An 18,052-nucleotide genomic window follows, 5' to 3' on the forward strand; every position below is an offset into this window, starting at 1 on the left:
TTTTTTTTCCAATTAAATTGGGTACATTTGGTCAAGCAGACATCCCACCTAATAGCGAGGCTACCAAGCTTGCCGTGAGAGACTGGACAAGAGTTATTTGAAAAAAATAATAACAAAGTATGATAAAAACGCACAGGAAATATGAGCGAATTAAGACCAATAATTCTTGGTTTCGGGCATGGATTGAAAGATTCTCTACTTGGAACGATTGTGCTGCTAAGAGTGGGAAGTATTCTAGAGGAAAGACAAACGGAAGACCAATTTAAAACAGACCCGCAGTCCTCTAGACGAACAAGGCAAAGAGGCAGGCAAAATGAACTCGATAAAAAGACAGACAGGTATGCAAGAAATACCATTTCAAGCGGGTGAAGTCCAACTAGAATAATTAATGTCAAGTTAAGTGTCAAGCAGTTTGATGCGTTACGTTTTATTTATGATCAGTTCCATAGATAGAGTTTCCTTTGACAAACGAGGAAACCTTTGACATCAGGGCACAATTATTGTCATGTAAGCTTAAACTAATATTTATTTGCTTGAGGGCAAAATTCAAAGGAGATCAAAGTTAAGCTTTCTTGGACCTATCATCCGTCACGTATAAGCTATTTGAAAAGCGTAGGTACAGTATTTGGAACGATTTCAGACTATGCATGGTTAGTGAAAACTAAGTACCCGTCTTGCTGAAGCGTCGATGTCTTTTATTATTCATCATTTCTGTCACAGTTGCTAAATGTTTGCAATTGTAATTATACTAACTTAGCAAAATTTGTGGTTGAGATGTTTATATTTCGAGTGGAATGTGTTTTTAGATCTACAGGAGCTAAAGATATTTACAGCAAAATGTTGCAGTGCTGCATGCTAAATGGTGGAATATTTTGGGTAAGTACCCCGGCCAGTATAATTCAACTTTCTCTGAATTTAACAACTGGATACAGCAGTGTCTTCACATATAAACCCACCAATGGCCTCACTTACCTGTGATTTTTCTGTGGTTGAGAATCAGAGTGCAAAGGAGAAATGTCTGGGGTTTGAGAACAAACATTATAAGAATTATATAGCAGACAGTAAGGAGAATTACTCAATATGATCTTGGGAGTGAAACGGTTAACACACAAATTTTGCCAGGTGACTTCCAAGATGACAGTGATCTTGGGAGTGAAACGGTTAACACACAAATTTTGCCAGGTGACTTCCAAGATGACAGATGATTCCCAAGATCCTAATTTTAAGTATTTCTGATCAAGGAAACTTACTTACAGTACTGATGGTGTTTGTTTTCTTTCCTTTTCTTTTTCTTCTAGATGAGTATTTTTCTCTTTGAGAATTATATCCTTCCTGGGCTACAATTTTTTACTCACTTTATATTCAGTAAGTAGTTTTTTTGTTAAATATATCCTTTACTTTTTTTTTCTCTTTAACTCTAGAAGTGCAGTTTTCATTCCTTGCTGAGTGATTTTAGATATGTGTTGTAACTTAGTTTTGTTGGTCCAATTAGAATCAAGGATTTAAGATTTTGGACCACTGAGATACTTCAACCATTAACCTTCCCATGAGCCTCCAAGACAGAAGTTTTCCTTACAATATCAATACGGTATCAGCAGTCAAGTGACAAGAATTTATACTAAAAAATCTAAGATGAGCTCTGCTTCTGATCACATGGCTATGAAACAGATTTTGGCCAATCAGAACTTGATTATTATTTCCATTATTTTTTTAAATGAGTATTGAATGATAATTGATTGCAAATTTATCCCTTTATGATTGAAAAATGCAAGTATATTTATAATAATGACCATAGATACACTGGTTGGAAATGCACACCATCAGGGTTTGTGGCTATGGAGATGGATGGGACCTTTGTTATCATATTTGTTCAGTGCTTTGTGGGTGTTACCTCTCTTTTGGCTCAGCAAGCCACTCAATTCATTATGGTATCAGGTAACTTTTTATCTCTGTTGTTTATATCACAAATTCCACTTGTATTCATTTGCTTTTCAATTTGAATTTTTTTTCTCTGCATTATCTGGAGATGTTATAGTTTGAATTATTCTAACTTTAGCTACATAAAATGAAAAGTATAAAAGTAGCCCAGATGGACAGAGAACCTGGAAATTCAAATGTTTGAATTCCATTCCTGCAACAGAGGGAAGCCCCTAAAGGTGTATGCTTTCATAGCTCAAGAGATCTGTTTAACCTTTGAACTCTTAGAAGTAATCAACAGGTAACTTCTTATAATATCCATACATTATCCCACAAACAGGTAATGAGAATATTGAAACTAATGAGGTAAAAGTTGTTATCCTGATCTGACACCAAGAGGGGAGATTTAACAATCAGATCTTGGGTGTTAAAGGCTTAACAGGATTTTCCTCTTATGCATTATGTAATATTTGATTTAGGAGATAGCTGATTCTGCATACCGCAACACTAGAGGAAGGCCTCTTGGATTCTTGGCTTCATTCAAGAAAGAAAGGTTGATATGTTGAGTCCTTGAATTTTCAAATTATGGGATCAGTTCTGTGATATTTAGAGGAAATTATTTGCTTTCATTATGTTACTAACTCTTATCTATAACAGAGTTGAAAGAAAGAGTTTAAAATATTTTATTATATCCCTTAAGTTAGTATCTGCAGTATAATTGGTTATATTGGAAATTATTTGCTTTCATTATGTTACTAACTTCAATCTATCACACAGTTAAAAGAAATAGTTAAAAATATTTTATTATATCCCTTAAGTTAGTATCTGCAGTATAATTGGTTAGTTTAGCAGACCATATTTCACTGTATGGCCGGCAAAATTCAAAAGTTTGTTTGACTTAAAATCTTCCACTCTATTTGAACTCAGAGATTTACTAAATGTTTCACTAAACTTGTTTCCTTGGTCTGACTGTAAGTTATGAAAACTTGTGTTTTCCACTGGGATTTGTAGATGCAGGTCAGTAACTTACAGTACAGACCTTGTATTCAGTTAGTAAGAGATATGTATTGATGTGAGATTTGAAATTTGATTTCAGTGTGTCATCCCACATCAGTAAAACAGTGGCTGACTTCTTCTTTAGCTTTTTGCTGCAGGTGCTTTTTCTTGTGCAGGTAACTCATAATAGATTGTTCCAATTGTGTAAGACTTTGTCTGAGTTTTGAAATCAGTATGGCAAAGGCTTTCTGTATGTAAGCTGTTTTTTGGTTCAAATTATTAGTTGAATAGTTATGAGTTGATGCATTATTTAGTCTGTCATTGACATTCGTTATCAAAATTTACTTATAAATTGCTGTATGTTACAGTAGTTAAGTTCTCATGGTATACAGTTGATGTATGTTTTCTGTGAGAGTCATTCGTATTAATAGGAATGTTTTGAAACACTAGGATTTATGATCACTAGTTAAATAGTAGTGGTGAAAATAAGGCCTGAAAAAAATTCAGGCCTGTCTGAGATATGAACCCATGATCTCTGCAGTACTGAGCAGCACTCTACCAACTGAGCTAACAAGCCAACTGGGAGCTGGTCTATATGTTGGTTGCAAATAAACCTGTGAAGGGTTTATTTGGCACTAGAATTTATTTGGCTGAAAGAGAGAGAAAGTTGAGGGCTGAAGTTTACACTCTGTTAATCTGCTGAAAACCACATATGGGTAGTTTGAAATTTTGCATTTGAAGTTTCTTGACAAAAAAATTTTTATTCCTTTTAAACAAACAGGTTCAGATAAATACCTAACTGAGTAGTAAGCAAAATAATTGCAAGTGAAACAGGAGAAGATCTAGGGGAGGGATGCAGGGGGTGTGCACCCCTCCCCCCTGAAATGACCTGCAGATTCCTGATAAATCAATATTTTGCAAATAGAAAAGGAAAAAAAACTGTGGTTTATTGGTGTTGAAGTAAAACACAAGATGATGTTGAGGAATTTATGTGGAGTGCCATGTAAATGGTATGTTTTCTCAGCAGTTCACCATGATTACCTTGTCATAAGCCTTCTTCTCCATAGTTCACTTTCAAAATTTGTTTGTCACCCTCCAGTTAGATCATTTCTAACTGGTGCACCCCCTTATGATGAAAATCCTGGATCTGCCTCTGTCCAATAAGATCTTAGCACTTGACTACTGTTGAATCACAAATCAGCCAAAAAAAAACTGTACAATCAAAGTGACTCATTTTCTTTGGCAAAAGTTAGCCAGAGAAGTAAAAAGTATAACCTTACTCTTTTTTTTTTTAGGCCGTGGTTGTAGGATTTCTTCCAATTGTTGGTCCTGTGGTCAGTTTGGCTCATATGTGTCTGCTGTACTCCCTTTATTCCTTTGAGTACAAGTGGGTGAATATGGGTGAGATAAAGATTAGTATTTTCCTTTAGTTAACTAGTAGTGATATAATATGAACTTTCTCCCTATATTATCCTTACATCATCCAGTAAACAGGTAATGAGAATATGCCAACCTATCAAGCAGAAGTTATCATCTTGATCTAATACCAAATTCTCATAACTAATCTGCAAGGAAATGTGTAACAGCTATTGAGAGAATTAATAATCAGATCTTGGGAATTAAAGGGTTAAGATGTGACTGTAGCCTGCTGAATAAGGCTGTGTGCTTGGAGGATTCGCAAGGTGCCTCAAGGCTCTTGTCTCAGACCTCTGAGGTTCTCAGCTCCTAAAAGTTTTCAAGTGATAACTTTAAGCAAAGTATAGGATACAGGGAGTTTCGATCTGTATCTGGGAGGGGTTGGTCTGGCAACGCAACGTATTCACTGGAATGAGGTGTGTGACCTCAAGCGGCCCAAGCTCCAGCTATGAGATGATCATCTTGCGAAATAACAGTCATGGCGGAATTATAAGGTTTTGTATGGGAATATTTACGACCGCTCTAAGGAATAGAAATAATAAGTCAAATTCTCGATAGAAATACCTCACCTTACGTCCACAGGGCATTGCTTGTTATCTGACCGCTTACTATGCTTTCGCTTACTTACTTTCGGAAATAGAATGTGCAGCCTTGGGCTTATCTTGACCATCTTATGTACGTAGAAAACCTCGAAATGGATAACTCGCTAAAATAGGTTCTCTTCAACGTAGTAAGCGGTCAGATAACAAGCAATGCACTGTGGAAGTAAAGTGAGTTATTTTTATTGAGAATTTGACTTATTTTTTATTCCTTTGAGCGGTCGTAAATATTCCCATACAAAATCTTATAACTTCGCCATGACTGTTACTTCCCAAGATGATCATCTCTCAGCTGGAGCTTGGGCCGCCTGTGGTGTGACAAAATCAAACAAGGAGAACCGAGAGAAACTATTGGGTTATACGGAATCTTATAATTTCACCGATGTCAAATTTTCAGAGGATCAGCTGGTATATCGTCTTGTTCAATCTAATGTTGTTTCTTTGGAATGTATTTTACAGGATGGCCCGCCCCAAAGCGACTCACGTACATGGAATGTAACTGGCCATATTTCGTGGGATTTGGACTTCCTCTTGCTGTTCTCACCTCACTAGCACCTTCCACTATAATCAGGTTTGTACAGGATAAAATTACCGCAAGTGTGATGACAGGGGAAGGCCATGCTTACTTCTCAGGGGGTGACAGATAGCATGTACGGATTAGAGAGCATGGGAACATAAGACATGTCCCAAATGAAAAACGAGTATCAACTGAAGAATTCGGAAATACATGTCCTGCTTGGAAAGAGCGGCAAAACGTTTCCATAATGAAAAGTGCGGAAAACGATGTTCTTAACGGAATGGTTATTAGTGACCAAAAGGTGTCTCTGCGAGCGCAAAAAGCGTTTCTCGCGTTGTTATGTAACGCCACAGATTTTTTACATTTTCGTACAAAATGGACGTTTCCTAAATCATCTCCTAAAAACCAAAACCCATCCGACCTTGAAACCAAGGAAAGAGTCTTTGCTTCCCTACCCCCCCTCCCACCTTATTCCATGACACTGTCGCCAATCGTTTGGCCTTGACACCCAACATCAGTATGAATATTCTCCAACTGTTCTCTATACATTTCCTAAGGCGCGAAAGGAGAATTTGTATAGCAATCAAGAGCCTCTTTACTTGGTGATCAATCCCGTTATTCTCACAACATTAATGTTTTGATTCAGGGGTTGCGTTCAATGCTAGTCACTCCCAGTGGTCGAAGGGTTGCCCAATTCCCGTGTAGACTGGCGTTCTCTTTGTTCACATTGAAAACACTTGCATTGTAGTGCAGTCAAATATGAGGGGACTAGTCTAGGGAAGTTTTGTTTCACAGCTTTAATCAAAATAACGGTGGTTTTCCTTATCCATAGCGGCTGTGTGTTTGCCATACTGTTTCCCATTTTTATTATCAGCGGGAATCAAGCAAAAGTCGTAGAAACAAAGTAAGTAACTTTATTTCCTTGAGGATATCGTTAAGTTTTCTTGGTCTATCGGTTTGCTCTAACTTCCTACGGCTAAAGCCGTATTTGGGCTAGCATGTCTTTGAAAAGTCTTCCTCGGCAAAAAGAAATTGCTAAGGAACTGGTCACTATTTATCGCTTTCGAGCGGGGGAAGGGAGCGTAGAGGTCGGGGGGACCATGGTTGTGCCCATGGTTGATCCTTTAATCCGAATTAATTACATTGAACAAGTCACTTCAATCAATTTGGGGACAACTTAAAACAGAATACAAGATTCCTTAAAATAAGCCGCCTTAATTATTTACCTAGTTTGAAAAGGATCAGTGCCAAAAACTAATTACAAAAGGAAAAAAATTATTTTAAACTCATAACAGATACAAGATAATTAAGATAAAAAAATTGGCACTGAACTTATCTTAAGGCCATAAGGCTCTGTAATATTCCTAAGGACCCCCCCTCCTCAAGAGTAGTCAAATTTTCTATAGTCCCCCCCTTAGTACTCTGCCACGACGACTGATTCTTCCCTACCATCCCCCTCTGAAAAGCATGTGGTCCCCCAATAATCCTCTAACCCTCCCCTCAGGAGATAAAGTATCGCAAGTTCCCAAGAACAAAATTTGGTGGTATAGACGACATGACGGGAACGCTTGACATAGTTACTTTTAGGTTTGAAGCCTTAGTTTAAATTATTCTTCCTGGTACCACGACGTGTTTATGGACTTTGATTCATATTGAGAAGTTTATCGTACGAGATTAAGGTCTGTTTTGCAAAGCGCACTATTAGTACATCCATTTTATTTTTTCAGTCAAGTACCAGTGAGGCTGTTTTACGTGGTAGTACGTCTAACAAACAAGATCCTAATGGGGAAGTCTGTGCCAAGTAGGACTCAGTCTACCAGCCCTGACTCGACCGTGGGCACGTGATGAAGAGAAGGAGTTTGGTAACCATTAATCTCCAGGTTACTTCACAAAATAACAAGTGAAGGGGAGGAAAAGATGCACGAAACGAGAGAATTACCTTAGGAAGCAACGATTTTAGTCCGGAAAGTAATCAGCTCAAACTGATCACGAACATAGTTTGGCGGGAATTGGTCGGAAAAAAAAAGTCGAATTCGCAGTTGTCTGTTTTTTAGACTGTCACACAAAAAACATTTCCTAAAGTGTGTCGTCGTGACAGCATCACGTGAGGTCTGCTAAAGCCACCAGGAAGGAAACAAGTCAGATAAGAGTTAACGCAAGGACGTTTTGTCTTCACACTGTTTTGGTAACTTTTTCTTACATGGAAAACAACTTCATGATTTCGCAAATGGATCATCAATGCATCATAGTTTAGGTAAAAAGTTAGAATTTTATAGGAAAGCAAGCAATAAAAACATGGGAAATTAAAATGCCTGTTTAGAAATCGAACTTAAAAGTTAAAATGTGATCATTCCAAGGATTTTTCATTCACTTGAGTAGATTGCTTATGATACCAGCTGTTTATTTTCCCCTCAGAATATTTTTATTATGTATTTTAATGTGACTAGAGCAAGTTCAATGAAAATAATTCCTGTTTGAATAACTTGTACGAGGAATTTTCTTTAAGTCGTCTACGAAAATCTTGCTCGTTTGTCTGTGAGATCATGTTAAATTCTTGGTCACTAGTCTCAGCGCGGCCTTGGCAGAACTTCCAGAAGTGACGTCAGTCGCAAAGACTTTGATCTCAGTTCCGCCAAAGTAGACATCCAGTTCTATGTTGCGGTGAATCCCTTTGGAAACATCCGGGCTGACGATCTGAAAGGCCACATTCTCTGCTGTGACTCCTTGGTCTGTCACAAACTGCACCTTCTTGTTGTGAGTGCTAAAGAAACGAAGTGAAGCTGTTGTCTGTTCCGGGTGCACAGGTGAAAAGAAAAACGTTCTCTTCTCTCCAACCTTCACCTGTTCGTCCTCTTTCACCAGAATATCGAAAACGTCTTCGCAGTAGCTGACACCGCAAATGTCTGTCTTCTTCTCGTCTGGGTGTTTACTTGGGTCAAAAGTTTCATTGATGTCGATACCGTATGTTTTGGCCATAACCCGGGTTGTGAGCAAATCTGGTGCCTGAGCGAACATCACTGCGCCTTTGATGATGGCCAGCTCGGCATCGCGGGGGGTCAAAACCCTCATGTCAGGAAAGGCTTGGGTTATAGCTTTCCTCAGTGGTAGTGCTTGAGAGAAACCGCCTACCAGAAACATCGTGTTCACATTTGCGTCTTTGATCTGCTCCAAGAGGGACTGGATAACGCCCACGGTTTTTTGCACAACTGGTTCATAAAAACCACTGATCACCTCTAGACTAAGACTTAGGTAACCGTTACTAACCTGCACTTGGTTATTTTTGTAGTTCATCTTCAATCTTTCGTTAATATTCTCGTCACTTCCAATGTCGCGTGAATAGGCGTTCACGAAGTTAAATGGTAAAGTTATGCTGACTTCCTCGTTGTCGACGCCTTCCTGAGCTCTCTTTTGTATCTCAAAATCGTTCATTATTTTCTGCCAGTCGTTTGGGAAATCTCTTCTGAACTTGTTGATAAAATCTTCTCCAAATATTGTCACCAGCATGCTCTGGAACTCCCTATCTACGTGTATGCCTCCCAGTTGGCCACCCGCTGGACAGTGAATCTCGCGGATCGTGCCGTCCTCCTGTATTTCATGTACTGTTATGTCCAAAGTACCGCCTGAAAGGAGTAGGAGCAAGCTCATATTGAACTTCGTAAAAACCAAACCCAAAACAATCACCGCGGCTAATCATAATGAAGGTAAATATCAGAAGGAGCCGATGAGAAAAACGCATAACCAATCGTCATTGATCCTAGTCTGGTTTCTTAGTGGTTGAAAGGATGGTGCGGATTTTCTGGACCAATCGTGAAGTTTTTATTAAAGTAAAACCAAAACAGACACGAATTACCTTCAAAAGCGTACTCAAAATATGATCGTTTACTTGAACTTGATTAGGAGTTTCGGGCTCTGACTAATCTCCACCTCTATTAGCGCTTGCCCAAGCCTGTTCAGTTAACTACAGTGACGTGAGTGGTAAAGGCGCGCTTACCTTATTTCCAGGTTCTCTGTTCTCTTCGCTGAGAGGAGAAAAGAACCTGGGAATGAGCTTAGAGGTGCGAATGACCGATCGGATATCTTGCTGCTTAGTTTGCCTTAAGGACGCAAGGTGCTAAGCTATTCCCTAGTCTCTAAAACTCTCATTTAAAGTGAGGTCAAATTCAAAATCTTTCTATTTAAAATGAGCCTCGTAAGCACGAGCACCAATAAATTATTCTCAAATCAAATCAAATAACCACTTGCACTGGTTTTAAAATCATAGAGAGAAGGCATTTTGAGGGAATCTTTAAAGAAACTGTTATTTTACTCTCGCTAAACGACAACTGCATTGTAGTAATGGTATGAAATGCGAAATTCAACCAAAACAGAAACAAGGCTGATTCATGACTCGAGTAAGAAGAAATATCTGACCTCCGTTATCTATAACGACGTATGAAGCCAGGTCTTCGTTCACTGATTCGTCTCCAGTCTCCCCCAGGAAGTCTTTCATCTGTAGCGTCCTGCAGTAAAACGACGCTGCTTCAGGTTCTAGAGCAATCAATAGTTGGTCTGGGTCGTCAGGTGACGCCAATCCTGCCTGTAAGAAGAGAACTCTCGTTATACAAATGACTTGCGTGACACCAATATGCTCGTATCAAGCCAACAGAGAATCTGTACAAATACATCACAGATGAGTTTACTGATGGCGCGGGGTCGAAAGAAAGAGCAACATAAGAGCTTTCCTGTCTCCCCTTCCCATCGCTCTTGAAAACTTCTCTCTCTACCGGTCCCGCGTTTAAGCTAAAGTATTACCAAGAGGTCGTTGTAGTGGTGGAAGGTCTATCTTTACTGTTCGTTTGTCAGTACAAAGAATATTTTCTACGAGCCCATACTATAGAATTTTGGAGTGGGGTTACTAGTGTATTTCACCTAAAACAAATTATTACAGAATATGTCTTTTAAGTGTCATAAAGCTTTTGAATTTAGTCTTAACTTCTTGGAAAAGAGTCTACAGTTATGAAGCTTAATGCATATACGGTACTCTATAGAGATTAAATTGATTCAAGCAAAAGAAGTGTTTATGAATTACCTTATAAGCTGCCTCGCGCATGAATTCTTTGGCAGTCGGCTCCCAAATGGCGGGAACCGTTACCACCCATTGTACATCACGCGACTCATAAGTTTTACCCCGCTGACCACTGGCATTGATGCATTCCATTGCCTTGTCACCCAAATATGCCAGGCACACTGAGAACAAGTCCAAAGCTTTGACTACTGCTCCACTTGATGCCATCAGGCTGGTGTCCTTGGAAAGAGCCTAACAATGAAAGTCAAGTCTTGTTTTGGATTTTTTCGGTCCGTGTTTAGAAATATTTACAACAACACTCAGTCATGCATGTTTCATTTTATTCATTCATCTTGGCCCTATTCATCCTCCCGGTTATTTTAAAAAAGCAAGTCAGAAATATTATTTTTTTATACTGAGGTCGCTTAAGAGATTGCTCTAAACTAAAGGATAAGGCATTGGTTTCCAAGCCCGGTAAAAATTAACTTAGCAGATTGGAAAACGGGCCCGCGATCTTCCAGGTGTTTACACAATCTATTTACTAATTGTTACATCAAAATTCCGCCACGCACTTTAGGAGAGAACAAAATTAACGAGGATGAGACGACCTTACTCATCAGTTCGACTTGATACTTATGTGATGCTTTGCGATGTTATTCTTTTCATTTGTAGACGAAACTGTGACGAATTGATCCTGTGTTTTAATGGTGGTTAGGTTCGAGAGCTGAAAGACCACCAAAGCAAAATTCAGTGCTATGAAACACCTGATAACGATATTTAGCCATTGTTCTTGAATTTTCCAGTATTTAACAGCGGCCCACACTTAAAGAAAAATCGGAGGCGTGTCACATTAAACCAATTTGAGCTGTCTACTTTTGTAACATAAATACTTAGGATCAATTGACCTCGTCTGTCAGGTCGTTTTGACAAAACTGGAATCTTCTCTTGATCGCATACAAATAAACAAAGCGAAAACCTGATTAAATATCGTTCCAGAAAATTACATTTGAAAAATCGGTTTGATCGTATATTAGTTAAAGAAATATTCTGAACGAGAAGACAATTTGGCAGCAAAGCCATGATTAATTTTGTTGAAAATGAGCTTCGAGAAAAGAGCGGTCTCCTTTAAATAGGTCTTTTGTAATATGTCCTAATTTCATGCTGAGAAAAGATAAAAACAACGCCAGAAAATGAGACTGTTTGCAGAAGGCATTATAATGCAGAAATTTCACCTCAATATCTGATTAAAGTGCTTTCTTTCGTGAGGAATGCTTAGGCTGTCGGTAATATCAACAAGACAAAACATCAGCGTGCGTGGCTTTTTCTTTCATCAGTTCACACAATCACTTAGACACGTTGGTTTTTCAAAAATGTTCTCTTTGCTGTGTTGCCACAGAATTTTGAACGGCATTTTTCACTATAGATATCAACACGAATTCAGAGGCAAAACTTATAAATTAGATCAGAGCAGAAAGGAGACAGGAGGAGAAAGAAAAAATGTAGGAATTTTTAAGAAATCAATAAAAGCTGGGACAAAAGGTACCCGTGAGCTGGACGCGAAAGCGTAAACAAACCACTTGCCTTTGTATTGTAGAGAACTAACTTGAACCTCTCAAAGAAAATGATATCCTGATTATTTCCTTTAGCAAGATTTTTGGCATAAGCTTCGACAGCAGCATGGCCAAATTTACTAAAATTTCCATCCGGCGCTAATAGGACGCTGGTTGGTGTTTTGTAGAAGCTGAATCCTTGGCCACGACCCCATCCGCGAAATACTTGTATACCCGACTCGCCCGAAACCTTTGCTTCAGCAAAACCGAACCCGGAGTATGTCGTTCCAAAATCGATAGCAACAGTAACAGACCGCTTTCTTTCTTCCATGTTAGAGCAATATGTGTGGGTGAATGTGTTCCGAAGAAACGAGAATCGTTTTTAAAGTCCCCTGGTGATCTGATATTCCGCTAACCCGATATAGTGAAGAATTGTCATTGGACAAAGTTATATTGCCGACGTCATCGGAGACAAAGGTATTCTTGCCCAGATGTGTTGTGTTGACCAAACGCTGTCGATAGCTGTTGAGATAACAGATCATTCAATCTGAACTGATAATGCATGGTCGAACGGTCTTTGTTAAGTTGCAACTCAGCGAGAGACCTCACGATTTCAAACTAGTGATTAAATTGGCCGTCTGTCACTTATTAATCTTAATGACTAATCAGACGTTTCCTCTCCAATAGAAGAAGCATCGTTCAATGAACAATCCCTACCACTGCTCTCACTGGTTGGAAACTATTATTGGCGTCAGAATCAATATGATAGAAAATACTTCGACAACACTAGAAGCTTTGATCAAATTCTGAGATTTTTTTGTCACATTCCACAAATCAGGGTGTGGAGCGGATGGCCAAAAAATTTCCTGTGGGGACATTTTCTACTCTAGAGAAGGTATTGGATCGCAACCTCGGTTTTTTTCAGTTATTAAATAATTGAATATCCATCGGCGGTCTGCGCTGAAAATCCTTATCCTCTTCATTTTATTTATTTATGCATGTGCCAAACAGAGTAATCTCAGATTGGCTAGGGTTTAGAGAGGTTTGCCTCCAAAATGGCCTTTTAACACACCCCCTTAATTCCATAACACCCACAAATATATATTTTTTTCAGATTATTTGGAGTATCATGTATATCACATGTGAAGTTTTTAAGTCATTGCAACCAATCTGCCTGAAAATATTTCATTCACAAAATTAAGACAAATTCAAAGAATTTTGTCTCTGTTAGCACCTTAACCGCACAAAGTCACAACTTTCAAACTCAAGGAATCCTAGCATTCATAAGAGTTTGAGCTAAGAGCGCTCGAGTGTTATGATTGTGTGCGTTCTCAAAATATAACTGAGAAAGATGGCACAGGTAAAAAAGAGTAAACTTACCATATGAGTTCAAAGAATTTTATTTTTACAAGCTCCAGGTCACATTTTTTTTTGAAATGAGTTTTTACTTTTTTAATTAAAAATGTGTATAGTAGTTATGTTATCATCTCTCCTTCCACCTCCCCTTAGAATTGCCTATTTAAAACAATAACATCTCGGAGAGATTTAGGGGAGCGGCGATGAGTCGGATTTCAATACAAAACCTACTTAAATTCACTGAATCATTTCATTGCTACGCATCATTTCCGATTTTTGCCACATAACATTCTCGACAAATTTTATTTGAAGTGATCACATATTGGGAAAATTAAAAAAATAAATAGTGGATCTAAAGAAGAAAAATCGCGTATATTTAGAATGCATGAGTTGAATCTGACTGTCGACAAAGGTCAAAATCGTTTCATTTCCTCTGTACAATTTCATCATCTAACTACCTATGGAAACGTAAATATGGCATTGCGTGACAGAGGGTACGTTCAAAAGATTTAGATTATCACGCAGCGACTGTCAAGCCTTGCGTGACGACCTAAACTTTCGAATAAGAACGGAAAAACTTTTTCTGGAAAAAAGTTGTCATTATTTACTGCTCTATATACAAATAATTAATTAGTAAAAGTGACTGTCCTTCTCGTACCAAATGTTCTTCCATTGCGACTGTGATGTTCACCACCAACTGAATGTTGATTAGAAACGACGGTCAAGGAAGAACCTAACATCAGTTGAAAATCAGAGCATTCGTTGCCCGGAAGTTGAAACACTACTGTGGTAACGGATGCGCGCCCATCTGCAGTATGCTCTTGACTAACAGGGGCTATAACAGGTCGTTCCTTTACGTCCCTAAGTCGTAAATGGTTGTTTTTGACCGATGAGCTGTCACGCAATAGGAGAGTAGCTATGTCACGTTTGACACGCCAAAGACTTGGCTGTGGCTTTTTCATTTGACAGAGAAACGAGTACGTTGCAAATGGCCGGTTTTTCATCGTTCTCAGCTGATGCTCTTGCACCTCGATAACTCTTCTTCGTGTGTGATACTGTTTGATCTTCCAGCCGAATACGCTGACAGAAACCACAAGAAAAAATGCGGAGAAAAACACTGAAAAGAACACGAACAAATCAATCTGGGACAGGTCCTGCCTGAAGTATACCTGACCTTTGGTCCCAGACCCGTCACGGCCAACAAACACCATATAGAATCTTGTGTCACGCAGGTAGTGTGACATGTGAGGGAATGTCAGAACAAGACGTCTCCTAACATCTCGAATAACAAGTGCCTTGTGATTATCTTGGTATGAAACGAAGGTGTTTAGGTCAGTACTTGATGCTACCTTTACGTTCACCTTATCGTTACCACTGTAGCTATCAACTCCATCTTGTTCTGATGCTCGCTTCTTTCGTCTGCGGGTGTTAATTGACCGAGAAAATTAATTAGTAGCCGTCACTAAACCTGGGAGGGGTGGGGGTGGGGGTGGTTACTTGCAGGTTACCATGTGGTTCTCATTCTTCACGACCCGGCAGACTGGATCGAGTGTGTGGGATCGAGGCTAACAAGTAAACTCACAAGAAAAAGTACTTAAAAGAGCAAACAAACTTTTAAGTGATTCTACTCTTTTCGTTTTGCTTTTCTTGTTGAAACTTCCGACAAGAAACACTTTTAAGGAGTTCTAGACCCAGTTTTCTTATCTTACGTCCATAACAACGAAAATGGCCTAGTACTTACCTTGACGAGGCAAGTGATTTGATTTTCACTTTATGATGTCCAGAGGTTTCGTTAAGAGTCACTGTGAATTCGTCATTTTCATCTGCAACGAAAACATCGACTGATCCCTCGAACACATCAATAGTCATGCGAATATCCACGTTAGTAAACCTGGGATATATAGCGTAGAAAATAGCTTGGCCATATGGTAACGGTTCTACTGTTTCCTCGCTGGTCTCTGATGTTTTTTTACCGATCACAAACTCCTTCATGACGCTGATTTTTCTGTAGCACTGCTGATCATTGACTGGGTTACCCATGAAGGTTTCTTTACATTTAACGCACTGCGGAGTGGAATAGTTTCTTGTTAGTTTAACCCTTTTGACCCCATGAATGACCAAGACAGAATTTCTCCTTACAATATCAATCAATATCAAGCAGGCAAGTAATGAGAAAGGAGAAAAATGTCAATTAGGGTATTAGGAGTTGATCAAATACCAAGTTCTCTGAACCAACCTCATAAGAATTATATGCCAGACTGTAAGGAGAATTACTAACGAGATCTTAGGGGTGAAATTAAAGGTAACCTAATCTTAATTATAAGGTGTGTCGGAAGGGTTCTTGTGCACTACGTTCCAAGCTTTTTGAAACGACTTTTTTCAAAACATTATTTTCATTTTTCAAGCTTACAGTCAACGGCATAAAGCGACTTTTATTTTTAAGGTTTGCTCAAAAATTTAAAATTTTCCAAAATCACGTAAATAAAATTAGAGAACTGAAAAAAGGTGTAAGTCCGCTAACTTATCATGTAAATATTCTTACAGAGTAATCAAGCATCTCTTATCGCTTAGAAACAACTTCACAATATCCTTTCATTCTTTTCAAAATCTCATCTTTCTTCTCGAAACTTTCTCCAGGTTCTGCAATTATTTCATAATTTTCACTGTTTTTTTTCAGTAATTCAAGAATATACACAGGAACCCTGTGACATATTACGCAATACAACCATTGCGCGACTAAGCGAGTGGGAAATGTATCGCGTGACTATCTTGTTCCATGTGTACAACTTCCGATGTAGCCGGAAACCGTCCTTACTACCTGATTGCAGCTTAAAAGAACCAAATTTTCGCGCGAAAAATGCCTTTCAGAATGAAAAAGGCAGTGTGTGGCCACTTTCATCTGTGCGGTGTTTCGGTGATTCCCAAACATTTGGTTTTTCAGATTTTTTAGCAGGAAACTTTGTTGATAATTTCCTTTTTAAAGCCTTTTTTGAAGGCTAAAGGTTGACTCCAATGTTCTTTGCTCTGACGAAGAGGTAGCGCTCGAAACGTCAACTTTAAAAAAAAATTACGGTGGCCATTTTACATTATCAACCCATTGATAAAAACTAAATGAACTTGTAATACCCCCACAGACGCAGCACCACAGTTCCTTGAGAAATTTACCCCGTTTATTCTAAGGAAAATAGCCCTGCCAAATACACAAATTAAAAAAAACCCATCAAACTGTAAAAGAAAAAAAAACTAAAACAAAATAAAACAACCGAAAAACAAAAAAACAAAACAAAACAAAAATAACACTTGCCTGATTTTTGTAACAATCCTCTGTGTTTGGACAGTCTTCCATTGTGTTGTTGCCACAAAGACATCTCCCGCCATCCTTACAAGAATCCGCATGTCCGTTACACAAACATCTGAAGTAAAAAACAAACAAAACATATTAAGTCATACATTGATAGAAATATGGTAGTTACCATTTCACTTTTGAACCTGGTTTCATTTCACTTACATGGCGACAAAAAGAACTACTGAAACAAGTTTTGATTTCCAAGTTGTCATTCAAGAACAAAGTGCAGTACGGACAGCCGAGAAAAATAAAATTGGACTGCAAACGCTTGATCACTTGATCAATATTCTGCGGCCAAATTGAGGAACTTTCCCTGGAATGATATATCATTTAAAAATGAAGAACAATTTAGGTTATTCGCTTCAAGAAATATTGCGTGAGCCTTAAAGGAGACATTTTAAAGATTTGTCGCGTGCGAATGACCTTTTTCGCTCTGTCTCTCATTCTTTTGTTTTACGTCATCAGATCTGTACAAAGAACTCAAACACCGGGGAACAAAAAAGCTTATAAAGTCACGAAATGGCTGAGGAATATTTTCGCTCACGACGAGTAAAACAAAAATACCCTTAAAGTAGAAGAATTATTGTGGAAACTCTATCAAATAAAACTTTCACTTGGTTCGAGTTAGGAATAATAATAACAATATACAAAACTTAGCATCTATAAATATTCTTTGTCCCATCATAAACACAGAGATGTGAAGACAACACAAACCTAACGCATTCGCCTTCGAGGTTGAAGAACCCAGTAACACACGAATCACACTGAACACCTATGCTGTTGTTTTGACACAGGCACTCTTCTTCGTATTTAATCTCGTACGGTCCATGCTTTACCCAGTCCTTCACCTGTTTTCGGTCAAATTTGATTAATACTAAGAAGCCATGTTAAATAAGCATAATCGCATGCACTTCAACAGTGGAACAACACGATCACTCCTTACACAGGTTGAACATCATTTTTCGCTTGTCTCATCACAGATCAGTTTCCCCGCGTGAGAAGCTGATTGCATGTTTTCTCGCGCTTGGCGCCGCTCACACGCTTTACCGCGCTTCATCCGCCATTGGCACCGGCTCGCAAGATAGCCCTCATTATTAACGCTTCTGCTCAAGTGTTTCTTCCCCTGCGGGAAAGTATGAGGCTTTGCGCAACGCTCAGACCTCTCGCCGACGAGAGGTCTTCAACGGGCCTAGCTTAGCCAGACCCGTAAGCAGAGAAACGCGAGTTCGACAGAGCTAATGTTAAGGGCCTACCCACATGTGAGTTAACCCTTCAACTTCCAAGATTTGATTGTTAATTCTCCCTCTAGCT

General features: G+C 38.8%; 3 protein-coding genes across 4 annotated transcripts in view; 1 reads left to right on the forward strand and 2 right to left on the reverse strand.

The window, feature by feature from the left end:
• The first annotated feature begins 79 nt into the window (after nucleotides 1-79).
• LOC113682050 (etoposide-induced protein 2.4 homolog) lies at nucleotides 80-7,754 on the forward strand. The gene is made up of 10 exons (XM_027199202.2): nucleotides 80-338; nucleotides 807-876; nucleotides 1,299-1,365; nucleotides 1,796-1,935; nucleotides 2,397-2,470; nucleotides 3,014-3,089; nucleotides 4,209-4,314; nucleotides 5,388-5,499; nucleotides 6,278-6,349; nucleotides 7,173-7,754. The coding sequence occupies exons 1-10, from the start codon at nucleotides 142-144 to the stop codon at nucleotides 7,288-7,290; spliced, it is 1,032 nt and encodes a 343-aa protein (XP_027055003.2). The 5' UTR covers nucleotides 80-141; the 3' UTR covers nucleotides 7,291-7,754.
• On the reverse strand, nucleotides 6,340-13,288 carry LOC113682049 (heat shock 70 kDa protein 12A). Its single transcript, XM_027199200.2, has 4 exons — nucleotides 12,071-13,288; nucleotides 10,514-10,741; nucleotides 9,856-10,021; nucleotides 6,340-9,065 (listed from the first exon to the last, which is right to left on the reverse strand). The coding sequence occupies exons 1-4, from the start codon at nucleotides 12,368-12,370 to the stop codon at nucleotides 7,987-7,989; spliced, it is 1,773 nt and encodes a 590-aa protein (XP_027055001.2). The 5' UTR covers nucleotides 12,371-13,288; the 3' UTR covers nucleotides 6,340-7,986.
• A 135-nt stretch (nucleotides 13,289-13,423) lies between these two features.
• Nucleotides 13,424-18,052, reverse strand: part of LOC113682002 (multiple epidermal growth factor-like domains protein 8) — a 34,492-nt gene continuing 29,863 nt past the window's right edge. For both annotated transcript variants that reach the window (XM_089210914.1, XM_089210913.1), the window contains exons 31-34: nucleotides 17,456-17,589; nucleotides 16,700-16,808; nucleotides 15,137-15,459; nucleotides 13,424-14,814 (exon numbers count right to left, since the gene is read on the reverse strand). In XM_089210914.1, the coding sequence (XP_089067040.1) occupies nucleotides 14,022-14,814; nucleotides 15,137-15,459; nucleotides 16,700-16,808; nucleotides 17,456-17,589 (1,359 nt within the window). In that variant the 3' untranslated portion in view covers nucleotides 13,424-14,021. The remainder of the gene's footprint in view (nucleotides 14,815-15,136; nucleotides 15,460-16,699; nucleotides 16,809-17,455; nucleotides 17,590-18,052) is intronic.

This window comes from Pocillopora damicornis, chromosome 6 (genome assembly GCF_964200805.1).
Source record: "Pocillopora damicornis chromosome 6, jaPocDami1.2, whole genome shotgun sequence".
NCBI classification, from domain to species: domain Eukaryota; kingdom Metazoa; phylum Cnidaria; class Anthozoa; order Scleractinia; family Pocilloporidae; genus Pocillopora; species Pocillopora damicornis.

What these genes read in the sequence shown, in the direction of transcription:
- LOC113682049 (XM_027199200.2), bottom strand. Translation starts at nt 12,370, where the DNA reads ATGGAAGAAAGAAAGCGGTCTGTTACTGTTGCTATCGATTTTGGAACG. An exon ending in TAGTTCTCTACAATACAAAG is followed by an intron (nt 10,742 to 12,070) that starts GCAAGTGGTTTG and finishes TTTCATTGTTAG; the next exon opens with GCTCTTTCCAAGGACACCAG. An exon ending in TGCGCGAGGCAGCTTATAAG is followed by an intron (nt 10,022 to 10,513) that starts GTAATTCATAAA and finishes CTCTTCTTACAG; the next exon opens with GCAGGATTGGCGTCACCTGA.
- LOC113682050 (XM_027199202.2), top strand. Translation starts at nt 142, where the DNA reads ATGAGCGAATTAAGACCAATAATTCTTGGTTTCGGGCATGGATTGAAA. An exon ending in CTCGATAAAAAGACAGACAG is followed by an intron (nt 339 to 806) that starts GTATGCAAGAAA and finishes ATGTGTTTTTAG; the next exon opens with ATCTACAGGAGCTAAAGATA. An exon ending in GTACAAGTGGGTGAATATGG is followed by an intron (nt 4,315 to 5,387) that starts GTGAGATAAAGA and finishes TGTATTTTACAG; the next exon opens with GATGGCCCGCCCCAAAGCGA.